General features: G+C 43.9%; 1 protein-coding gene across 1 annotated transcript in view; it reads left to right on the top strand.

The window, feature by feature from the left end:
• FBP1 (fructose-bisphosphatase 1) overlaps nt 1-19,074 on the top strand; it is a 31,155-nt gene extending 12,081 nt beyond the window's left edge. Inside the window, exons 2-7 of the mRNA XM_037850918.1 lie at nt 6,383-6,545; nt 8,757-8,849; nt 11,897-12,037; nt 15,778-15,915; nt 17,091-17,210; nt 18,818-19,074. Of these exons, the coding sequence (XP_037706846.1) occupies nt 6,383-6,545; nt 8,757-8,849; nt 11,897-12,037; nt 15,778-15,915; nt 17,091-17,210; nt 18,818-19,009 (847 nt within the window). The 3' untranslated portion in view covers nt 19,010-19,074. The remainder of the gene's footprint in view (nt 1-6,382; nt 6,546-8,756; nt 8,850-11,896; nt 12,038-15,777; nt 15,916-17,090; nt 17,211-18,817) is intronic.
• The last annotated feature ends 1,879 nt before the right edge of the window (nt 19,075-20,953 follow it).

The following is a 20,953-nucleotide window of genomic DNA, read 5'->3' as shown; positions in this document are numbered from 1 at the left end:
ATTTACAGTTCTAAGGCCATGGAAGTGTCCAAACTAAGGTATCACCAAGAGGGTACCTTCACTGAAGGAAGGCCAGTGGCATCCAGAACACCTCTGTCAGCTGGGAAGGCACGTGGCTGGCGCCTATTGATCCTTTGCTCCTGGGTTATGTTTCAAAATGGCTTTCTCCAAAATGTCTCCCAGCTTCTGTCTCGCCTAGCTTCTCTCAGCTCTCTGCTAGGTTTTCCTGGGACATTTCTCTCTAAGCATCTGGAAGTCCTCTCTTAGCTTCTTCGGGGCAAACCCTGGGCTTCATCTCTTGACTTAGCATCTCCAAACGTCCTTCTGTGCATCTCCAAGCATCTCCAAACATCAGCGTCTGTGTTGGCTCTTGAGCTCTTTTAAGTACTCCAGTGAACTAATCAAGACCCACCTGAATGGGTGGAGTCCACACCTTCATGAAAATAATTTAATCAAAGGTGTTACCCACAGTTGGATGAGTCACATCTCCTTGGAAACACTCAATCAAAAGGTTCCACCCAACAAAATTGGATTAAAAGATCATGGCTCTTCTGGGGTCCATAACAGTTTCAAACCAGCACATATGGCTTATAAGAGTTATGGAAATACATCAATTTTGAGTTTGAGAGGCCCAAAATAATCTATCTCCATGTTTTTTAATACTTCAAAAATAACTAGAGGTACACCAAAGTTCATAGCAGCATTATTCACAACAGCCAAAAGGTGGAAACAACCTAAGTGTCCATCGACCGATGAGTAGATGAACAAAATGTGGAATATGATGAAATATTATGCAGCCATAAAAAGAAGTGAAATTCTTATATGTTCTACAACATGGATGAACCTTAAAAACATGCTAAGTGAAATAAGCCGGACACAAAAGGACAAATATTGTATGATTCCACTTATATTAAATATATAGAATAAACAAATTCATAGAGACAATGTTGATTAGAAGTTACCAGGGGCTATGGGGAGGGGGAATGGGGAGTTAAGGCTTAATGGGTACAGAGTTTCTGTTTGGGGTGTTGGAAAAGTTTTGGTAACGGATGGTGGTGATGGTAGCAAGAAATTGGGAATGTAATTAATGCCACTGAATCTACCTCTAAATATGGTTAAAATGGCAAATTTTATGTTATATGTGTGTTACCACAATAAAATTTAAAAAACAGACAAACCCTGGAGGATAGTTGGAGAACGATTCTTTCTGCTGGAAGATGGAAGGGACCCTTAATGGGATAGTGAGACGAGGAGGAAGAGAAGGGTGAGAACGAGCTGAGCACATCACTCATTGCCCAACTGTATAGTAATGGAAACCCCAGAGGGAGGTTGAGCCAGAGAAGTGATTAGGTATCTGCGGTGATTTGGCAATGAAACAACCATTTCAGCACAGTGTGTGGTGAGTGTCCCCTGTAGTGCCCATCCCTGCAGCTGGTCACTTGCCCTACACGGCTTCCATCACGGCCAGGATGTGGCCCTCTGGGACCCTCTACTTCTCTGTGCATTGGCCATTCTGTGACCCAAGAATAGGTGCCTCTTTAGAGTCCTGGAGTGGCAATGAAGAAACATGGCTGGAAACTGTCTTGGTTTCCTGTGGTTGCCATCACAAAGTACCACAAACTGATGCCTTAAAACAACAGAAATGTATTCTTTCAGAGTTCTGGAGGTGAGATGTAAAGACCAAGGTGTCAGCAGGTCATGCTTCCTCTGCAGTCTGTTGGGAGAATCCTTCCTTGCCCCTTCCTGGCTTCTGGTGTTTGCTGGCAATCCTTGGTGTTCCTTGCCTCTAGATGCATCACTCCAGTCTCTACCTCCTCCATCTTTACATGGTGTTCTCTGTGGTGTCTGTCTGTCTATGTGTCCAAATTTCCTTTTGTCGTAAAGACACCAGCTATAATGGATCAGGGCCCACCCTAAACAGTTTGGCTTCATCTTAACTAATCACATCTTCAATGACCCTATTTCCAAAGAAGGCCACATTCATGGGTCTGGGGATTAGGACTTGAATATGTCTTCTTGGGGGGTGGGAGTGGGGGAGGGAAATGTTTTAGTTTTCTGGCTGTCAAGGGATTGGCTTAAACAACGAGAATGTATGATTCATGGTTTTGAGGCTAGGTAAAGTTCAAATCAAGTTGTCATCAAGGTGAGGCTTTCTTCCCAAAGATGGCCGTTTTGGTGCTGGCTGCTGGTGATCCTTGGTCCTGGGCTCCTCTGTCACATGGCAATGCACATGGCGGCCTCTCCTGGTCTCCCTGTTCTCTTCCAGGTTCCACTGACCTTCAGCTCTTGCTTCCCATGGCTTTCTCTGCATCTGTCTGAATTTCATTCTGCTTGTGAAGGACTCCAGTAGTAGGTTTAAGACCCATCTTGATTGAGATGGGCCACAATTTAACTGAAGCCGCCATGTCAAAACTTACTACTTACAGTGGATTCACACCCACAGGAATGGATTAAGCTTAAGGATCTGCTTTTCTGGGGTATGTAGCTTCAAGCTACCATACGGGGTGAGTAAGGGGCTCAATTCAACCCATAACAACCACCAGCTGTTGTATCCTCTTGCAGCCTAGGACTTAATCTGGGGGTAGAGGAGTTGCTTCTCTCTTCAATTTGGCCAGCTGCTGAGTCTGCAAGCTCAGAAATTACGATCCTGTGCAACAGGAATGCTCTTACTTTGATTCAGTCTCACTAAATAGTGGGTGACTGTGGATGGGGGTGGGAGGGACATAGTCACAGGGCCTCTTGTCTCTCCTTGGCTGGCTGGGCTGGCCCTGGAGTACCACAAACCAGAGCTGGCCTTGGGCCGGCTGAGCCTTCCCAGGCCCCTTGTCCTTGTATTTAGATGCTCCCTGGATCCAGACCTCATGGGGAAAAGACCCCAAGTTTTTAAAAGTTGCTCATATAAATGTGCACGCAGTATACCCCCTCCCATTTGCAAATATATGAAAAGCAAACTTAATGTTTTCTTTGGATAAATTATTAACATGGAGCTCTTCTTTGGAGTCATTACTGGCTAACTTACTTGGATTTCTTAAGAGCTTTTTCATATGCTCCCTTTTTAATGAAAAACATTCAAAATATCAATCAGCCTAAATGCCCTCTCTGTAGTGTGGCCTTCCTTGACCATCTAAATTAACCACTCATTCTGCTGTCACTTTGTCACCTTGATTTGTGTTCTCAGAGCACCTGACCCTATCTGACATGACCTTATTCATTTGCGTGTTTGTTGTTTCTCTCTCTGCCTTGGATTATAAACTCCCTAGGGGCAGGGATCTCATCCAGCTTGCATAGCACTGAAACCCCAGCACCTGGAACAAGTCCCAGTGCACAACAGGTGCCCGATAAATACTAGTGGAATAAGTGAAAACTCAAACAGACCTCTAACAAGGCTTCTGATATGCACCCTTCTCACTGAGGGAGATTCCTGAGCAGGTGGAAAGTGGGCTGAAGCAGAAAATTGGCCTTTTTTTACCAGCCTTAAGTGCTTCCTGCATTCCTGAGGCGATCCCTCAGTCCCTCTGCCCCAGTGCCCTAGGCTTCCCTGGAGCTCCCCACACAGGCCTGCCCCATGGGTCACCTGCGTCAATTTCTTCCTTCACACACCGAGGTCTGGAAGTACCTTAGAAATGATCACTCTGAGACTCAATCCGTCAAGGTCAGGTTTCTGTTCTTCTCAGTGTATGCCTTTCATTCATTCATTCAGCAAGGATTTATTGAGGGTCTCCATGTGCTGGAAGCTGGGGACCCAATGGGGAAAACATCTCCATGGCTCTTACCCTCATGGAAGAAAACATAAATGACCCATGCTCATTTGATGGTAGATCAAGCCAGGGTGATTGCGGAGACCCTCCCTTCCTTCACCTGCAGCATATGGAAATCCTTGAGGAATGCTGCCCTTGTAGATGAAAGAAGGGAAGTAACTTTTTTACCTCACCTGTTAGGTGCTAAGCAATCCCAGGAGGCAGGTACTATTAGCCTCACTGGGAACAGGCAAAGAGAGAGGCTCCAAGCAGGTAAGGGATGTTCGGAACTGAAATCTGAACTGAGTCTCTGTCTAAAAGTCCATGATCTTTTCCAGTAACACTGTTCTCCTTTCTTGATCAATTATGACTTCAATGGTGGAAATCTCAGGCGAGGAAGGTACCTACATTAGTGTCCATGAGGGATATATAAGTGAGCTGGTGGGCCCTGCCAAGCCCATCTAGTTCCGCCAAAGAATTTAGCTGCCTACTCCACCAGCAGTGGCCTCACAATTGAGGTCAGAAGAGATGAACTGGGAAGAGAACTAAAAGTCCAGAGATGTGGGCTATTGCTGCAACTCTGACAGCCCTTGGGCTTTTACTCATGAAATAGAAGTGACAAGGTACAAAGAAAGAAGCAGAGAAGAGGGCTAGAAGGACGAAAAGCTGTTTTCCTTTCCATTCCAAAGGCAGTGATGCCCAGATTGGTCTACACTGAAGTAGTGGGCTTGATGAGACGACCAGAGTTACCCCATGGAGAGCCAGGCTAGACGAGGCATTTGGGTTTGGAAGATTTCTGGTGTTGGCTCAGCTTTGCCCAGCCAGAGACAAGCAATTTATGTTTAGATAAAATGCCATTTTTAGAAATTCAAGCATTGGATACCATGACAATGAGTTCCCAAACCAAAACCCGTAGTAATCTTGGCCCAGGGTACAATCCTACCCTTATCACCCACTTTCAGCTGCTTGGCAGTGTCTTCAGATGCTCCTTCTCATTCCCTTCCCACATGGGCTCTCTTATCTGGTTCCGTGCATCCGTCCTCTCAAACATTTCCCCTCCTTTCTGTGTCCACATCCAAGCGCAGGCTGTGATGACCTGTCTCTTTGTAGAATTCTATCAAACTAGGCAGCGTTTAGGTCAAGCCAGTTGGATTCTGGAAAGTTACCTTGAAAATAAAGTGAAAACTCCAGATTGCCCACTCCCTCCATCCCCTGGAATCCTGCCAGGGGCAGGGCGATGTCTCCAAGAGAGCCCGAGCCTGGAAGTCAGAGCAGGGTGCTCACCTCTGCCTGCCTCTGTGCTTGGGATAAGTCCGTGTGTGTGTGAATCTGTGTTTCCCCCTCTAAGGAAAGGAGGTGGTAGGACCAAGCAAGGCAGGATTTTTTCACTATAGAACCATAGACCCCTTAACTCGTGTATGTAGGCTGACTCCAACCCAGAAGGTTTCCTTGCTTGCTGTGTCTCTTAATTGATTCATTTAACCCATGAATTCAGGAGCAGAAATCAGTTTGGGGGAGGGGGGGGGGATGTTCTAGTTTGCTAATGCTGCCAAAATGCAAAACACCGGAGACGGATGGGCTTTTATAAAAGGGGGTTTATTTGGTTACACAGTTACATTCTTCAGGCCATAAAGTGTCCAAGGGAACACATCAGCAATCGGGTACCTTCACTGGAGGATGGCCAGTGGTGTCCAGAAAACCTCTGTTAGCTGGGAAGGCACGTGACTGGTGTCTGCTCCAAGTTCTGGTTTCAAGATGACTTTCTCCCAGGACGTTCCTCTCTAGGCTGCAGTTCCTCAAAAATGTCACTCTTAGTTGCTCTTGGGGCATTTATCCTCTCTTAGCTTCTCTGGAGCAAAAGTCTGCTTTCAACGGCCATCTTCAACTGTCCCTCACATGCAGTTCCTCTCTCAGCTTCTGTGCATTCTTCAAATTGTCCCTCTTGGCTGTGGCTCCTCTTCAAAATGTCACTCACAGCTGTACTGAGTTCCTTCTGTTTGTCGGCTCATTTAGATGGCTCCACTGATTTAATTTAGACCCACCCTAAATGGGTGGGGTAACACTTCCATGGAAATTATCCAACCAGAGTCATCGCCCACAGTTGGGTGGGGCACATCTCCACAGAAACACTCAAAGAATTACAAGCTAATCAACACTGATACATCTGCCCACACAAGATTGTATCAAAGATAATGGCATTTTGGGGGCATAATACATTCAAACCGGCACAGGGGGCAAAAAAAGAATCTTAATTTTTTTATGTATAAACATAGATATACATATACAGTACATAACAGATACATATCTTTGCTTTTAAAATTTCATGGGGGAGTGAGATTAGGGAAAAAATGTCTAAAAAACTCTATAGGGGGCCATGATGAACAATAAAAAGTTAAGAAACACTGATTTCACCAAAAGGGTGTGCTGGGTACCACAATAAGGATTGGACCAAAGGTGAAGGGCCTGTTTCCTTCTCTCCAGTGGGACATCCATCCTTCTTGCTTGTTTGTTTCTTTTCCTCCCAAATAATGTGTCTTCTTTCCATTCTTCTAAGTCCTACTCAATGCTCACTTTCAGTGGGTTTACGGATTCATCTGCAAGTTCTAGGGACCAGGACTGATACTTTTGTGGTTTCCCCCCTTTAGGTATGGAATCGCTGGCTCAACCAACGTGACTGGTGACCAAGTGAAGAAGCTGGATGTCCTCTCCAACGATCTGGTTGTCAACATGTTAAAGTCATCCTTTGCCACCTGTGTTCTCGTGTCGGAGGAAGATAAACAGGCCATAATCATAGAGCCTGATAAAAGGGTGGGTCTGTACTTCCACTCTCAAGGGTTTGAATGTAACCGTTTTCCTTCCTAGCTTCATAAATGACACCATTTGTTCACCATGCTGGATTCCTACGAGTCACCTTAGATCCCTCCTGAACCACGTCAGTCATTATTTCACAGATTCCACTTCACACCCAAATCTCAAAGCTGTCCTCTCCTCTCCAGTACCACCAGCACTAGCTCCTACCGCTGGCATCCCTCCCATGGACTCATCTCTAATCCTCTTTATTCTTGAGTTTAAAGCTCTTCAAAGCCTGGTTTCTGTTTTCTGCTTTGCTTAATCTCCATCCTCCAAACTCCCAATGTTCACACCTGACCCTCATGCCAACCGAAACTGCTCACAATTTCCATCACTGGAACCCATTGGAAGCCCTGTTGGTCTAATTGCTTCTTGCCTGATATCCAGTCTTGACATTATTAAGAAGATGGGAGTCATGTTTGGTTAATTTGTTTTATGTTATTCCTAAAATACATTTCAGACTCAAAGCTCATGTTTTTCTCTGCTGGACTTTTAAGGTATTTGGCAATTTTAGGCATGTGGATTGAACTCCTTGTTTCATATTCTCTACCAGTAGCCCCAAGCTTCCCTGACTTCATTGTGCCTTTTTTTAATAGGCATTGTTCTAGTTTGCTAATGCTGCCAGAATGCAAAACACCAGAGATGGATTGGCTTTTACAAAAGGGGGTTTATTTGGTTACACAGTTACAGTCTTAAGGCCATAAAGTGTCCAAGGTAACACATCAGCAACTGGGTACCTTCATAGGAGGATGGCCAGTGGTGTCCGGAAAACCTCTGTTAGCTGGAAAGGCACATGGCTGGTGCCTGCTCTAAAGTTCTGGCCTCAAAATGGCTTTCTCCCAGGACATTCCTCTCTAGGCTGCAGTTCTTCAAAAATGTCAGTCTCAGTTGTACTTGGGGTATTTGTCCTCTCTTAGCTTCTCTGGAGCAAGAGTCTGCTTTCAATGGCCATCTTCAAAGTGTCTCTCATCTGCAGCTCCTGTGCTTTCTTCCAAGTGTCCTTCTTGGCTGTAGTAAGCTCGCTCCTTCTGTCTGATCTTCTATAGTGCTCCAGTAACTTAATTCAGACCCACCCTGAATGGGCGGGCCAACACCTCCATGGAAATTATCCAGAGTCATCACCCACAGTTGAGTGGGCACGTCTCCATGGAAACACTCAAAGAATTAACACTGATAAGTCTGCCCACACAAGATTACATCAAAGATAATGGCGTTTGGGGGGACATAATACATTCAAACTGGCACAGGCATGGTCTCATTTTTCAGATTACAGCTTCTCCTACATTAGTCACGAGGGTGATGTCTTAAGAGCAAGAGGTCAGGGAAACATCTTAATGTGGTACAAAACATTTTAAAACCACATCTTAAAGTGGTTAACTTGGAGATGGAAAATCCCTAGTGGTGTTCTGATAAACTAGCTTTCAAGACAAACAAACAAACAAAAAGCCAACCAAACAATCAATTAGCATGAGCTGATTCCTCTTGTGTAAATTCTCCCTGTAGCTGATTTCAAGCTAACAACATCACTGAAAACAGAGCTGGGAATAGACGTGCACCATTGACAGCCTGTGCGGGCGCACCCCAGCCAGCTCCAGCACACACTGAAAACCCCATTCAAAGAATGAATCCTTGGAACTCTCACTACAACAGAGGATTGCTTCTGTTGGGGAATTGCAATAGGGATATTGCTGAGAATACTGTCCAGTGCAACTTCAAGTGTCAGCCATAAGACTTACATATAAAGAAGTTTCTTGTAGATTTCAGTACCAGGAAAGTCTTTGCTTCACCCAAGAAATCGTTATGTTTTTCTCTTATAAATAAAGAGAAATAAGGAACCGTGTTTCTCTTTTTCCTTTGGCTGCCAGGAAACTCAAACAAAATTATGATATAACAATATCAACTAGGTAGAAAATTATGATTTATTTATCTGTATTTCACCATCTCCTCTTCTAAGTTGTATTTTCTCTGCCTTAAGATTTTTTGATATAAGTTTTTGTTTATCTATGTGTGACACCTCATATTTTTCATGACAGAGCATAAATGAATAAGACCTACATTTCTTGAACTTTTCCCTAGATTCCCATTTTTACTACTGAGTATATATTCTGTATCTGATTACAGTGTGTTTATTTTTAAAGTACAACTGTATTTCTTTTCTCTTTGCTGCAGGGTAAATATGTGGTCTGTTTTGATCCCCTTGATGGTTCTTCCAACATCGATTGCCTTGTGTCTATTGGAACCATTTTTGGCATCTACAGAAAGGTAAAATGTCATATATCAAGCACCTGGTTTTGAAAGAAAAGTGGAACTTGAGTTTCCAGAATGTGTACCATGAAATTCTGTGAGGTTTGAAATAGGTTTATATCTCAAGTTCTCAATTTTCCGGCTTAATTGTGGAGTGAAGACCCATTAATTTGTTAAAAGAAAATACAGTAATAAAATGTGGGTGGGAGGAGAAGGATATTTCATTCTTTTGACTATACTTTGAGTACTTTTATGATAGGAAATGATTTTTTTAAAAGCACATTATAGGGTAGTTATTGTGACAATACTATCTGAATTGAAAATTGTGCTAGTATGGCAACAGTTGAGATTATTTATATAAGAATTGTTCTTTAAATCCCCCAAATCAGGGTATGGCAAACCGTGACCCGTGGGCCAAATTCACCCCGCTGCCTGATTTTGTACAGCCTGTGAGCAAAGAATAGCACTTTGAATTTTCAAATGGTTGATAAAATATCTAAAGGGGAATAATATTTCATGACCCACGAAAATTGTATGAAATTTAAATTTCAGTGTCCAGAAATAAAGTTTTCTTGGCATGTGGTGACACACATTTAAGTATTGCCTGTGACTGATTTCACGCTATCATGGCAGCACTGAGCAGTTGTGGTAGAAACTGAATGACCCATCAAGCCTAAAATATTTTCTTTCTATTTGTGGAAAAAGTTTGCCAACCCTGCTCTGAGTCCTAGAAAGAGAAAGCACACAGATTCAGGATGGAAATCCAGACTCTTCCTGGGTCTTCCAATTGCATGACCTGGGCAAGGCCTTCTACCTCCAGAGCCTCTCTTTCTTTCTTTTCCTTTAAATGTGATCTGTGTGTGTGTGTGTGTGTGTGTGTATGTGTGTGTGTGTGTGTAAAAGAGAGAGATAGGGAAAGAGCAAGCTCACAAGTACATAGACCAGTGAAAGGTGGAATGAGTATCTGTGGACCCATCAAAAAACTTTATCAAATCGAAAATGTCATTTTGGCTCCAGCCCTTCTTGCTAATTTTAGAAATAAAACCTCCCAGATACAGTTGAGGCGAACCTCTGTTTTATCAAAGACAAAAACTGCCCCAGACAGTGTTAAATGGGTGAAGATAACTTTATTCAAGACCTCCTGCAGTAGAGAAGAGAAACTAGAACTCAACTTCGTCTGGGCAGAGGCCAGCGGAGTTTTTAAGGGCTGGGGTGGGCTAGTGACAAAGTAGTAGAGGATGTTAAGACGGGTCGAACATGGAAGGGTAAGCAATGTGCTGACTTTGCAATTACAGCCATTTGGTTGGTAATGTTTTCTTTAGAAGGAGCTTGCAAGGTCTGGGGCAGAGGAAGATGGAGATGAGGAATTTCCTAATTAGGAGCCTCTCAGGTACCTGGCTAGTATTGGGGCTGGGGTGAGCGGGATGTCACATGACAGGGGGAGCATCTGATCTAAGCAGATTCCAGGACCCACCCTTGGAGATTTCTTACTTAATAAGTCAGAAATGGACTCAGCATTTTATTTTAATACATATCCCAGATGGACCATGCCACACTTGCAAAGGTTGTAAGAAGAAGTTACCTGGAATTCTCTGCTGGGAAGACATCTCCAGCTTTGTTATACAGATGCCATTACTTATTCTTGGCTGCTGGGAATTTGTGGTTGGGAAGGAAGGAATGAAATGGGGGGAGGGAACAGGGACACTTTGAAGAAAGCACAGGAGCTGCAGAAAAGAGACAGTGTGAAGATGGCCATTGAAATCAGACTCTTGCTCAGGAGAACCTGAGGGAGGACAAACATCCCAAGTGCAGCTAAGATTGACATTTTCGAGGAACTGCAGCTTAGAGAGGAACATCCTGGGAGAAAGCCATTTTGAAACCAGAACTTTGGAGCAGATGCCAGCCACATGCTTTCCCAGCTAAAAGAGGTTTTCCAGACACCATTGGCCATCTCCAGTGAAGGTCCCCAATTGCTGATGTGTTAACTTGGACACTTTATGGCCTTAATACTGTAACTGTGTAACCAAATAAACCCCCTTTTATAAAAGCCAAAAAAAAAAAAAAAAAAAGAAATGGGGGGAGGGGAAAATGGCCCATCTTCGTTTCTGTTGAAATTCAAGCAGAGAATCAAGCTGAAAGAGTTGTTTGGGGGCTGTTTGGGGGATTGGAAAAGCCAATCAATTTTAAAAAAGAAGGTACTTAGTAGTGAACGGTCACTGATTAGGAATTATCTCCTTAAAGTGTGCCCTTCTCTAGTTTTAGGCAAACTGTGGGTCACACAACCCAGTGGGCTGTAAAGTTAATGTGGTGTGTTGCAGTCAGCATTCTTTTTCTAATTGCAAAAAATAAAAATAAAATATTACAGTGCCTCTCATGTTCTATGTTAAGTGTTTTGTTAAATTTTTTGTACTTTGTGTGTGTGCGTGTACCCGTGTGTGTGTACGTGTTGGTGCTGATTTGCAACATACAACGTATTTCTTACTGTAGGTCATGTACCAAAAATTTGAAAGCAACTGCCCTATCCCTTAATGACTCTGGGGAGATATCCTAAGATTCTGTATTTCTGAGAATTTCTCAGCTGCAAGAGTGATGTGAACAACTCGTTTCAGTGGGTATGTGCTGCAGCTGGCAAGAGCTCATGAAACTGATTTCCGCACCAGACTCTGCCCTGCGGCCCAGTGCTAATTTGTTTGAATAAGGATGGAGAAGGCAGGTGGAAGACATCGATGCCCCTAATAAGATTAAATCAGTGGGAGCTGGCAAAAAGGCATGATCTTTTTTGGAAGCGATAATGGAGAAATAAGGGAATATCAGGTTAGGAGAATTGGAGGAGGATCCTGATTGGAAAGAAGGATCCAGATGCAGGAAATTTGGGTTCTGGCGGGAAGGCTGCTGTGGTAATAGAATCAGGAAGTGTATTTCTGACGTGTGAGTCAGTCCCCCCTGGGGAGATGGCCTGCTTCATTAGAAGGGCACCTCGATAAGGCATCCTGATGACAGTTTGATGGGAAAGAGGAATCACAAAACAAAATAAAAAAACTGTGTGTGTCTCTTTCTTGCTCTAGACCTCCACGGGTGAGCCTTCCGAGAAGGACGCTTTGCAGCCGGGCCGGAATCTGGTGGCAGCCGGCTATGCGCTGTATGGCAGTGCCACCATGTTGGTCCTTGCCATGGACTGTGGTGTCAACTGCTTCATGCTGGATCCGGTGAGCGGTCTTGGGAAGGGTCAGGTGCTTGACTGGGGGCTGTGAGCATGTGTGAATGTAGCACGTGTGAGTGTGTGTAGTGTATGAGTGTGAGTGAGAGTGTACGTGAGTGAGTGGGGCGTGTAGAGTTGAGAAATGAGGTCCATGGAAGGACCAAGATGATGGGGTGGGGTGTAGGGAGAGGGACAATGTGTGGGTCCTGAGGAGATTGTCAAGGAGAGAAAGAATATCTATCCAGAGCATAAGAGAGTCTTTGTTCCAAGATGAACTCTTTGGAACAGACTCAAATGCCCACAGAGGCCGGGTGGGTCATATAAATGACGAAGGGTGCTAAGGAAGGCCAGGGGCCGTGGCGGGGACTGGGGGGAATTGACAAGGTCCAGCAAGTGGTACTACTCAGGAATGGGGGCCCAGTATTGCCAGGGCTCCCCGTGTTTCAAGATACCCTGGATTTTGAAAAATGCAATATTTCTAGATTTCTGAAATGCCGTGTTAGCCAAGTAACACACATTTTTGTACCAGACGGGGCCTGTGGGTGATCTGCTTGCCACCCCTGCTTCGACTGTATCTACTTCTTGACTTTCTTTTTCAAGAAGTTATTTTCCTGAGGTGAACAAGTGTCTCAACTGAAACAATGGTCTGAACTATTTCTTCAAAGATAGCTATCAAATTTATTTGGTGTTATGCATATGCACACAAACCTTTGGTTAATGCTTGGAGAGTTGACAAAACGGAGCTCAAGGAAATGAAAATAATGAAGGAGATGAAGATAATTTCCTTTTCCGCCTTACAAAGAAAAGATACCTTACTACTGAGAGACCCCCAGGTGCCATGAAAAATGTTCATTAACAGTTTTAATTTGTGGATCACTTCTAGATGTTTGTTTGTTTCTTAGGTTCTTTATTTTTTTGAAATGATACTTTCAACAGAGCAGATAAAATGGAGGGGGGATCTCTTTAAATATTTGGTGTGACTTGTGGCTTCTAAACCCACCACTAAAACATATGCTCCAAGGAAAACTCCTCAAAACATTGGCTTGTGGGTTATTTGTTGGGTCCAAAGTCCCAAGGGGAAAAGAATTGAGTATATAGACTCATTTTAGTTTAAGAAATGTCCTTGTATGACCACATGAATGAAACACTTTATTTATACAGCGCCTTTTGACGACAAACAGAACATGAGGTACAAATAGTGGCCTTGAGTCCTCTGTGAGTGGCAGGTGACCGCAGGTAAGCTGCACAGGCTCGTGGGTGACAGGCAGGATTTATCAGCACACAGACTACCGCTGTCCCACGCACTCTTACGTAATTGGACTTTCACCTCCTTGCAAGTACTGGCGCTTAGTAAGTAAACAAGGGTAGGGTATTGGCACCCGTGAAAGCCCCCAAATGAGGTGATCTCACAAGAAAACAGGAGCAGAACCAGAGTGAAGTTGCATCAGCTCCCCAGGTGCAATTTCCGAAATCACTGGTGTTGGTGGATTTACCGCCTCGCCAGACATTTACTGCTTCCCCAGACTTTCTTCCCATGACTCCTCTGTTACTTTGAGCTGATGGATGTGTAGAAAAAAATAAATCTTTTCTTGTTTCCAGATTGCAGACAGGCGTCTCCGGGAGTACGTTTCTGTGTATGTGATACTCTTTTGCCCTCCTCAGACTTAATGGCCATTAAATGCTTGGAAGAAAAATGCAGGCTTGCTGTAGTACTTCCCGCGGGCCGTCATCCCTCAATTTGACGAAAACCATTCCGCTTGCTGATTCCTGCCGCGATGCGCTTCCTACCGGGGAGACGCCAAGTGCTTTCTCTTTATTTGGGCTTGCTGCAAGGACAGGCTGATGATGGTCTCTGCTAAAGCAACCGCAATAGCTATATCTGCATTTCTAGAAGGCTTTAGCTTTAGCTTTGTCCCTGAGTACAGGATATTTCCCTCCTCTGAGCCTTGCGTAATCTGACTAGTGACCCCAGAAGGTGTCCTCCAGGCATGGCTTCTCAGCTCCGCATGCACCGTGTGGGACGCCTGCATTTTCCAAACCCTTTTGTAAAGGCATTTATTTGGTTAGCTTTACTGATTATAAAAGAATATTTCTACATATTTGTGGTCAAAATTTTGGGAATTATGAGAAAGCATAGAAGAAAAAAAAATCACTCACATTGATTCCTTTAATTCTAGCCTCTTTTTCTCCGTTCCTGTCTTCTCTCCCACCTTCCTCCCTCCTGCCACCTTTTCTCCTTTTTCCCTCTCTCCTCCCTGTCTCTTTCTCCCTCCTTCCTGCCTCCCTCCCTTTCTTCCAATTTAAACACACTTCATATTGGCAGGAGCCAATCTTTGCAATCGGATGAAATGGCTGAGGTGGGATGTGTGGATGGAGCGTCCCTACTTCTAGCTCTTGCCTCAATGGAGCCACGCCCCTCCCCTAAAGGGCGGAGCCTCAATCACCCCTTGTCAGCACTACATGGGAGCCTATAACCATCCTTGGTCTAGAGCAAAAGGCGTTATGTGACACTTTTATGACATGTTATGTGAGCCCTAAAAGCATAAGCTTAGCCCTTGGGGTTGGGAAGGGGTGGGATGGCTGTGGAGGACACCAGCCTCTTTAGAGAAAAACCTTGGATCTCCATGAGGAAAGGTACTGGCAGTTATATATGCTGTGATGCAAAATTTAGGGCACCACTTTTTCTATAGCAATATACAAACAGCAAGCTCTTTTTCATCAAGATGGCAATCTAAACCAAGAAAAGTGCAGAGCTCTTTGGCATAACTCAGACTGTAACACTTTGGTCACCCAACTCTGCTGATGTCCCACCTCTCAGCTGCACCAACTTTTTGTCTGTGTACATGCGTAGACACCTTGGATTGCTTTGAACACACGATTCTTACATATTTGTGGTTGTTTGTTTTACATATTTTTGCTCTATTTTCCTCCCTCCCTCCTTTCCTTCCTTCTTTCCTTCCTTCCTTCCTTCCCTCCATCCCTAAAAATGCCCTGTGCTTCACTGATTTATCCCTGCCCCACTCCTAACTTCTGGCAACCACTGATCTTTTTACTGTCTCTATAGTTCTGTCTTTTCCAGACATGATTGTACTTTTTAAAAAGAATAATTTATCATATAATATATATACAACTCAAAATTTCCCATTTTAACCACTTTCAAGTGTACAGATCAGTGGCAGTAATTACATTCAAAATATTGTACTACCATCTCCAACATCTGATACCCAAACATTTTCATCCCCTCAATCAGAAACTCTGCATCTATTACACAACTCCTCATTCCCCTCACCCCTGGCCCCTGATAACCTGTAATCTACTATCTGGCTCTGTGAATTTTCTTCTTCTGAATATTTCATATATGCAAGGTCATACAATATCTGTCTTTTTGTGCCTGGTTTATTTCACTCAACAATGATGTCTTCAAGCGTCATCCATGTTCTAGCATGCATCAGAATTTCATTCATTTTTAGTGGCTGAATAATATTCCATTGCATGTATATACTGCATTTTGTTTATCTGTTCATCTGCTAATGGGCAGTTGGGTTACTTCCACTTTTTGACTATTGTGAATAATGCTGCTGTGAACATTGGTGTGCAAGTATCTGTTCAAGTGCCTGCTTTCAATTCTACACACACACACACACACACACACACACACCCAGCCCACTCCCCACCTTACACCTCAAAGAGGCTCCCAACCAGGCCTGGGAGAAATTGCTCATCTACCTTTCCTTCCTTGTTTTAAAGTCCATCGGAGAGTTCATCTTGGTGGACAGCAATGTAAAGATCAAAAAGAAAGGAAACATCTACAGTCTCAATGAGGGCTACGCCAAGGACTTTGATCCTGCCATCACCGAGTATGTCCAGAGGAAGAAGTTCCCCTCAGTAAGTGAGGCAGGGGGTGGTGGCATCTCTCGGACTCCAGGTGGTTCCATGTCCAGGCACCTGCCAGCACCTGGGTGGGAGGAGGGTGTCTCCTGAGAGGATCAAGAAAGGCCCCAGAACACCTTTGGGATTCGTAAGTTATGTAGAAGTTTGTTGATTCATGATTTGCCCTGGTGACGATGGGAGGCAGGAATAGAAGTGGGTGGATTTCACATCTGCACTGACTCCACGGTTAAGTACTCATCTAGGAACCGGGAGCAGGAATTCCTACCCAGAGAAGTCAAAATTGGAGTGTCCTTTGCCACTTTCCCTTGGCAGAAGAAAATCAAGTTAATAAGGTCGACCAGATGAATGAGTTAATGACAATAAAACATTTTCACTCCTGTGATCCGTGATCCCAGATGGTATAAAATGTGGCTCTCACCCTCCGGACCCATCCTTCCATCAGTCTTCCAAAGATGGGTCTCAAGTGTCCTTGTTGCTTCCCTAAGGAGCTTACAGATGACTGAATATGTAGAGAAGAAGTGGCTGTTTATAGAGCTGGTTCAAAGTGGGCATATCTGATGTTGTCAGACGCTTGCTTAAGTGCGGCTGATGGCTGCTTGTTTCCTGAGGGTGAAGCCCAATTGTTAGCATGACACTCAGGCCCTTCAAAGCTGACCCCACGCTATCACTCCAGCTTCATTGTCTCTCCTTCCACCGAGCCCTAGATCTACCCCCTCACCTCCCCATACACACATACACACCCCCTAATTCCACCAGGTTGCTGCCCCATTCCCAGTGTAGAGAGTATTTATCTCTCAGCATGGCTTGTGAAATACACACCCCACCCCCGCCCAGCTCCTTAGCACTGCAAAATCCTTCTTGACCTTGAAGCTTCTGGTAAATGATACAGTTTTTGTGGTGCCTGCCCCAACCCATAGTCAGAGCTAACCACATACTCCTTGGGACATCTGGGGCAATTTGACCTTATCTCAAGATGTGTTAAGAGCCTGTCGACCATTTTCTGCTTCTTGGGAGCAGAATTTTCATCATGTTTCTTAGACCAGCTCCAAACACACACTTTGTATGTGCTTGATGAATGAGTGTTGACTCCAATAAACATAAGGAACACAAAGAGAACTTCCTTCCTTTATCTTCGGCAGCACTACTTATTTCCTGTGTTAACCTCGCAGGATAATTCATCACCGTATGGTGCCCGGTACGTGGGCTCCATGGTGGCTGACGTTCACCGCACTCTGGTCTACGGAGGCATCTTCATGTACCCAGCTAACAAGAAGAGCCCCAAGGGCAAGGTAAACGTGTCCGCCTGAAAATGGATTGAAAAGCAGGGGGTTTAATTTTCAGCTTGGGCAATTTGACTTAAGGAAAAAAGAAAGTTTGTGATAACTGTTTCAGCTCTCTGGTAGGTTGCTAAGGATGTCTGTGGCATATTCTTCTCTAGATTAAAGGTTGTCCTGGTGAAAGTCAGGAGATAACAACTAAAAATGGCCCCCTGAGAGCCCTTCCATGGCCATGGCAAGCGGTAATTAATGATTTCACGGTCAGGAAGGGATCAAAGTGCTTAGACTTCCAGTGGGTGCATGGTTTGGCTCAGGTAAAATGAATTCCATTCATGAAGTGAAATGAAACAGGTCAGTCTCACTATCAAGGCAGCAAATATGTATTCCAAATAGAGGCTTTCTTTGATTGCTTTCAAAAGATGTAGAATAGAAATAACTAATTAGCTGACATTTGCTGCTTGGAAAATGCTACCTTTGTAGGGAAGGAAAGAATCTGTGGGAAACCTATAGCTTCTAGCAAAGCTGTGATCACTGACCGTACAAAAAAATGTCCACGGTGTTCCCAGTCAGCCACAATGTGGGCCATGCTTTCTTATCATGGCTAAGAGATCTCCTACTTTTCTTCTACACAGGTGACAGAGTGCTTCTTTCCAAGGTATCATCCTCTTTATTTTTTCCAATGGACAGATTGTCTTCTTTTCAAAATGTGAGAGAAGGCATAGGAAGAGCAAATCCCTTTAAGATGGTTAGAGAGCTATGTATTTCGGACACGTTCAAGTCTCTCTTACAGCACAAGGCGTTCAGTTCGCTGAAGGCATTTCTGCATACTGAAAATATCACTCTTTCCTGAGTCACCTCTGGCATCTCAACCTACGTGATTAGCCTGTTTTATTGTACTTTTCTCTAATGCCTAAAAAAATCATTCCTTAACCCAAATATTGGGGTGCCTCCTTTTTCAGTTTTGCAAATCTGGCCATCATACCTTTATAGAAATAGAGTCAGGAAACACCTGCAAAGAGCTGTTTGCTCAGTGGGCAGACTGCATGCAAAGGCATGTGATAAAAAAGTTAATATTTAAAAGTAAATTCTGTGATGTATAACATACTAAATCCCACCCCCAAGCCTTAGGAGAATTGTAAAAGGAATACAGACAGAGTTGCAAACAATATTATAGTGTTTAGAGGAGCCAGTCTGCTTTCCAGATGCCTGCAGCCAGACACTACCAGGGATTTTTTTTTTTTTTTTTTTTTTTAATGCTTTTAGACTAGGCAAAGCTCCATCCAAAACACACACACAGAATCACTTGTGAAGTCCAGTTTCTATGCTATGAAGAGAAGGGAACCATCATTTCTGCCAAAATGTTATTCAGTCCCTGAATCCAGGTGGTCTGTCTCACGTTTGCATCAGATGTTCTGGCTCTGGCTTGATGAGTATTAAATTAATGATCTGGTCTTTGATGCAAACTTGAAGGGAACTTTGGGACCTCAGAGAAGCAAAGGGAAAGTATGAGTTATCTTGGAAACTCCCATCAGGTCTGCACTATTTTGCTAGAGAACAAGCCCCCTCTCTGTGTCATATCTTCTGATGTGAGGACATTGCTCTCGGGTCTTGCTTTCCAGTTGAGACTTCTGTACGAGTGTAACCCAATGGCCTACGTCATGGAGAAGGCAGGGGGATTGGCTACCACTGGGAAGGAAGCCGTATTGGACATCATTCCCACTGAAATCCACCAGAGGGCGCCAATCATCTTGGGGTCCCCTGACGATGTGAAGGAGTTCCTGGAAATATATAAGAAGCACGCCGACAAATGAAGAGCTGGCCTTCCCCATGCCAAAAAAAAAAAAAAAAAAAAAAAATGCCTTTTATCTGGACCAAAGCTCATGCTGTGCTACCCATTCTGACTGTGCATTCCCAGACAGCAGAAATAAAAAGCATGGCTGTTTTTGCCATCAAACACTGTGTAATGCCTCTTACATATATTTTGATGGGGTAGGGGAGAAATATGTTCTTTCTTTAAAAAAAAAATAAGTCTTCATTGCCTTGGGTCAAATAATAATAATAGCTAATGCCTTCAATGTTAGATAACTCATTTAATCTTCACAGCAACCTTATGAGTTAGGTATTACTATTAACCCATTTTATAGATGAGGAAATGGAGGACAGAAAGGTGAAATACTCTCGCTGATAAGTAATCCACCCAAAAGTGGCAGAGCTGGGATGTGAACCCAGGCAGTCTGGCCGCTCACATCCGAGGTCCTTCTCTCTTCCTGTGTGTTGTCCACTGTAGGTCTGAGTATGCAGAATTAACCTTTACAAGTCTGTTATGTCCTAGAAATGGGAGAGTTAGTACAGGTGAATGGCCTCTTGGGTTCCCATACATGGGTGTAACTACCCAAATTACAAACGAAGGTTTTCATTGTTCTCAATGGTGACTTTTCTATAAAAACATAACACTCCATTGAAAATTTCACCGCCAGCCTAATTATCATGGTAATTGGGTATTGCGGGAATTAAGGTTAATTACCATAAGGAAAAGGATTCATCCTAAGAACAAGATTTAAGGAAATACAACCTGTTGCAAGCAAGCATGTTTCTTGGTAAGTTCTCTCTGTAAACAGTTTCCCCCTTGGCTAACCCTGGTTATACCTGGATCAGGATTCCAAGATGGCGGCAAGCTACATGAGGTGTTAAGAAACACCTGCGGCCTTTCTTGAGCTCTAGATTTTTTTTAAATATATTTTTTCACTTGTGAATGTTACACCAGTGTCTGTTTAGATCCTGATTCTTTCCCTCCAAACACTCTCCATTAATTCCATGTTTTTCCAACAGGAAGCTTAGTTCATTTAATCCTGCATCTTAAATCTGCGTTTATCCACCCACTGGACCCAAAGCCAATGTTTCCTCCCCTCCAGCTATGGCTGACTGTCTCAGGAAAGTGTCTCAACTCACAGAGCACCGTTGGATCTTTCATCTTCTTGTAATTTCAGTTGGCTTTTGGGTCTCAAAGCACCGAGGCAGATCCGGGGGCCCGGCAGCCACTTCTATTACTAAGAAAGCTCTATGGGAAATGATACATCTCCCACTACCCTCCAGGAGGAAACCAAAATAACAGAAGTTCCCTTTCCTTTGCTTTTTTTTCTATGTGCTGTGTGGTGACTCTTGATTGAGCTTTTGGTTTTAACTGAGAGTTTTTGGGTGATCTTTGTATTTATCGCTGAAGTATCCAGCCTTAGTCTTTCTCTGAGAAAACAAGACAGACAGACACAGAAAGATGGCTGCAGAGTGATTCTCCCCTGCTGATTCTCAGGATCTCCAAGTTGGATCAGACCTTGGCGTTCTGAGAGGTGAAGGTGAAGGTACCGTGTTCGCTGAGTGAGGGCCGTCACACATGGCCAGGCAGGAACTCAGGTCCACTGGTCTTCAGGCTCCACGATGTCACATTCTTCCTACTCCTAATCAAAAAAGAAGAGAAAACATGCCACCCCACCCTCCACCCCAACCACTCAAATATTTGTCTGCTAGGGATTTCCTATTGACTTCCTCGGAAACAGTAGTAACAGGATTTGTAAACAGTCCTCCCCTTTTTCCACCCACAGATCTCATTTTTGTTCTTAGAAGTCCCATAGCCATACCCCTCACTCTCCAAATTAAAACCATACTTGGCCTTAAGCCTAAATTCTAAATGTTTTAAAACTAGTACAGGAGTTTCTCCACACTGATGTACTTGGCTGCTGTAAGTCCTTTGCCAAAAGCTA

The sequence above is a fragment of the Choloepus didactylus genome, chromosome 10 (assembly GCF_015220235.1).
Source record: "Choloepus didactylus isolate mChoDid1 chromosome 10, mChoDid1.pri, whole genome shotgun sequence".
NCBI lineage: Eukaryota > Metazoa > Chordata > Mammalia > Pilosa > Megalonychidae > Choloepus > Choloepus didactylus.
The sequence above is the reverse complement of the archived record's forward strand: the minus strand, read 5'-3'. Positions and strand labels throughout refer to the sequence as shown.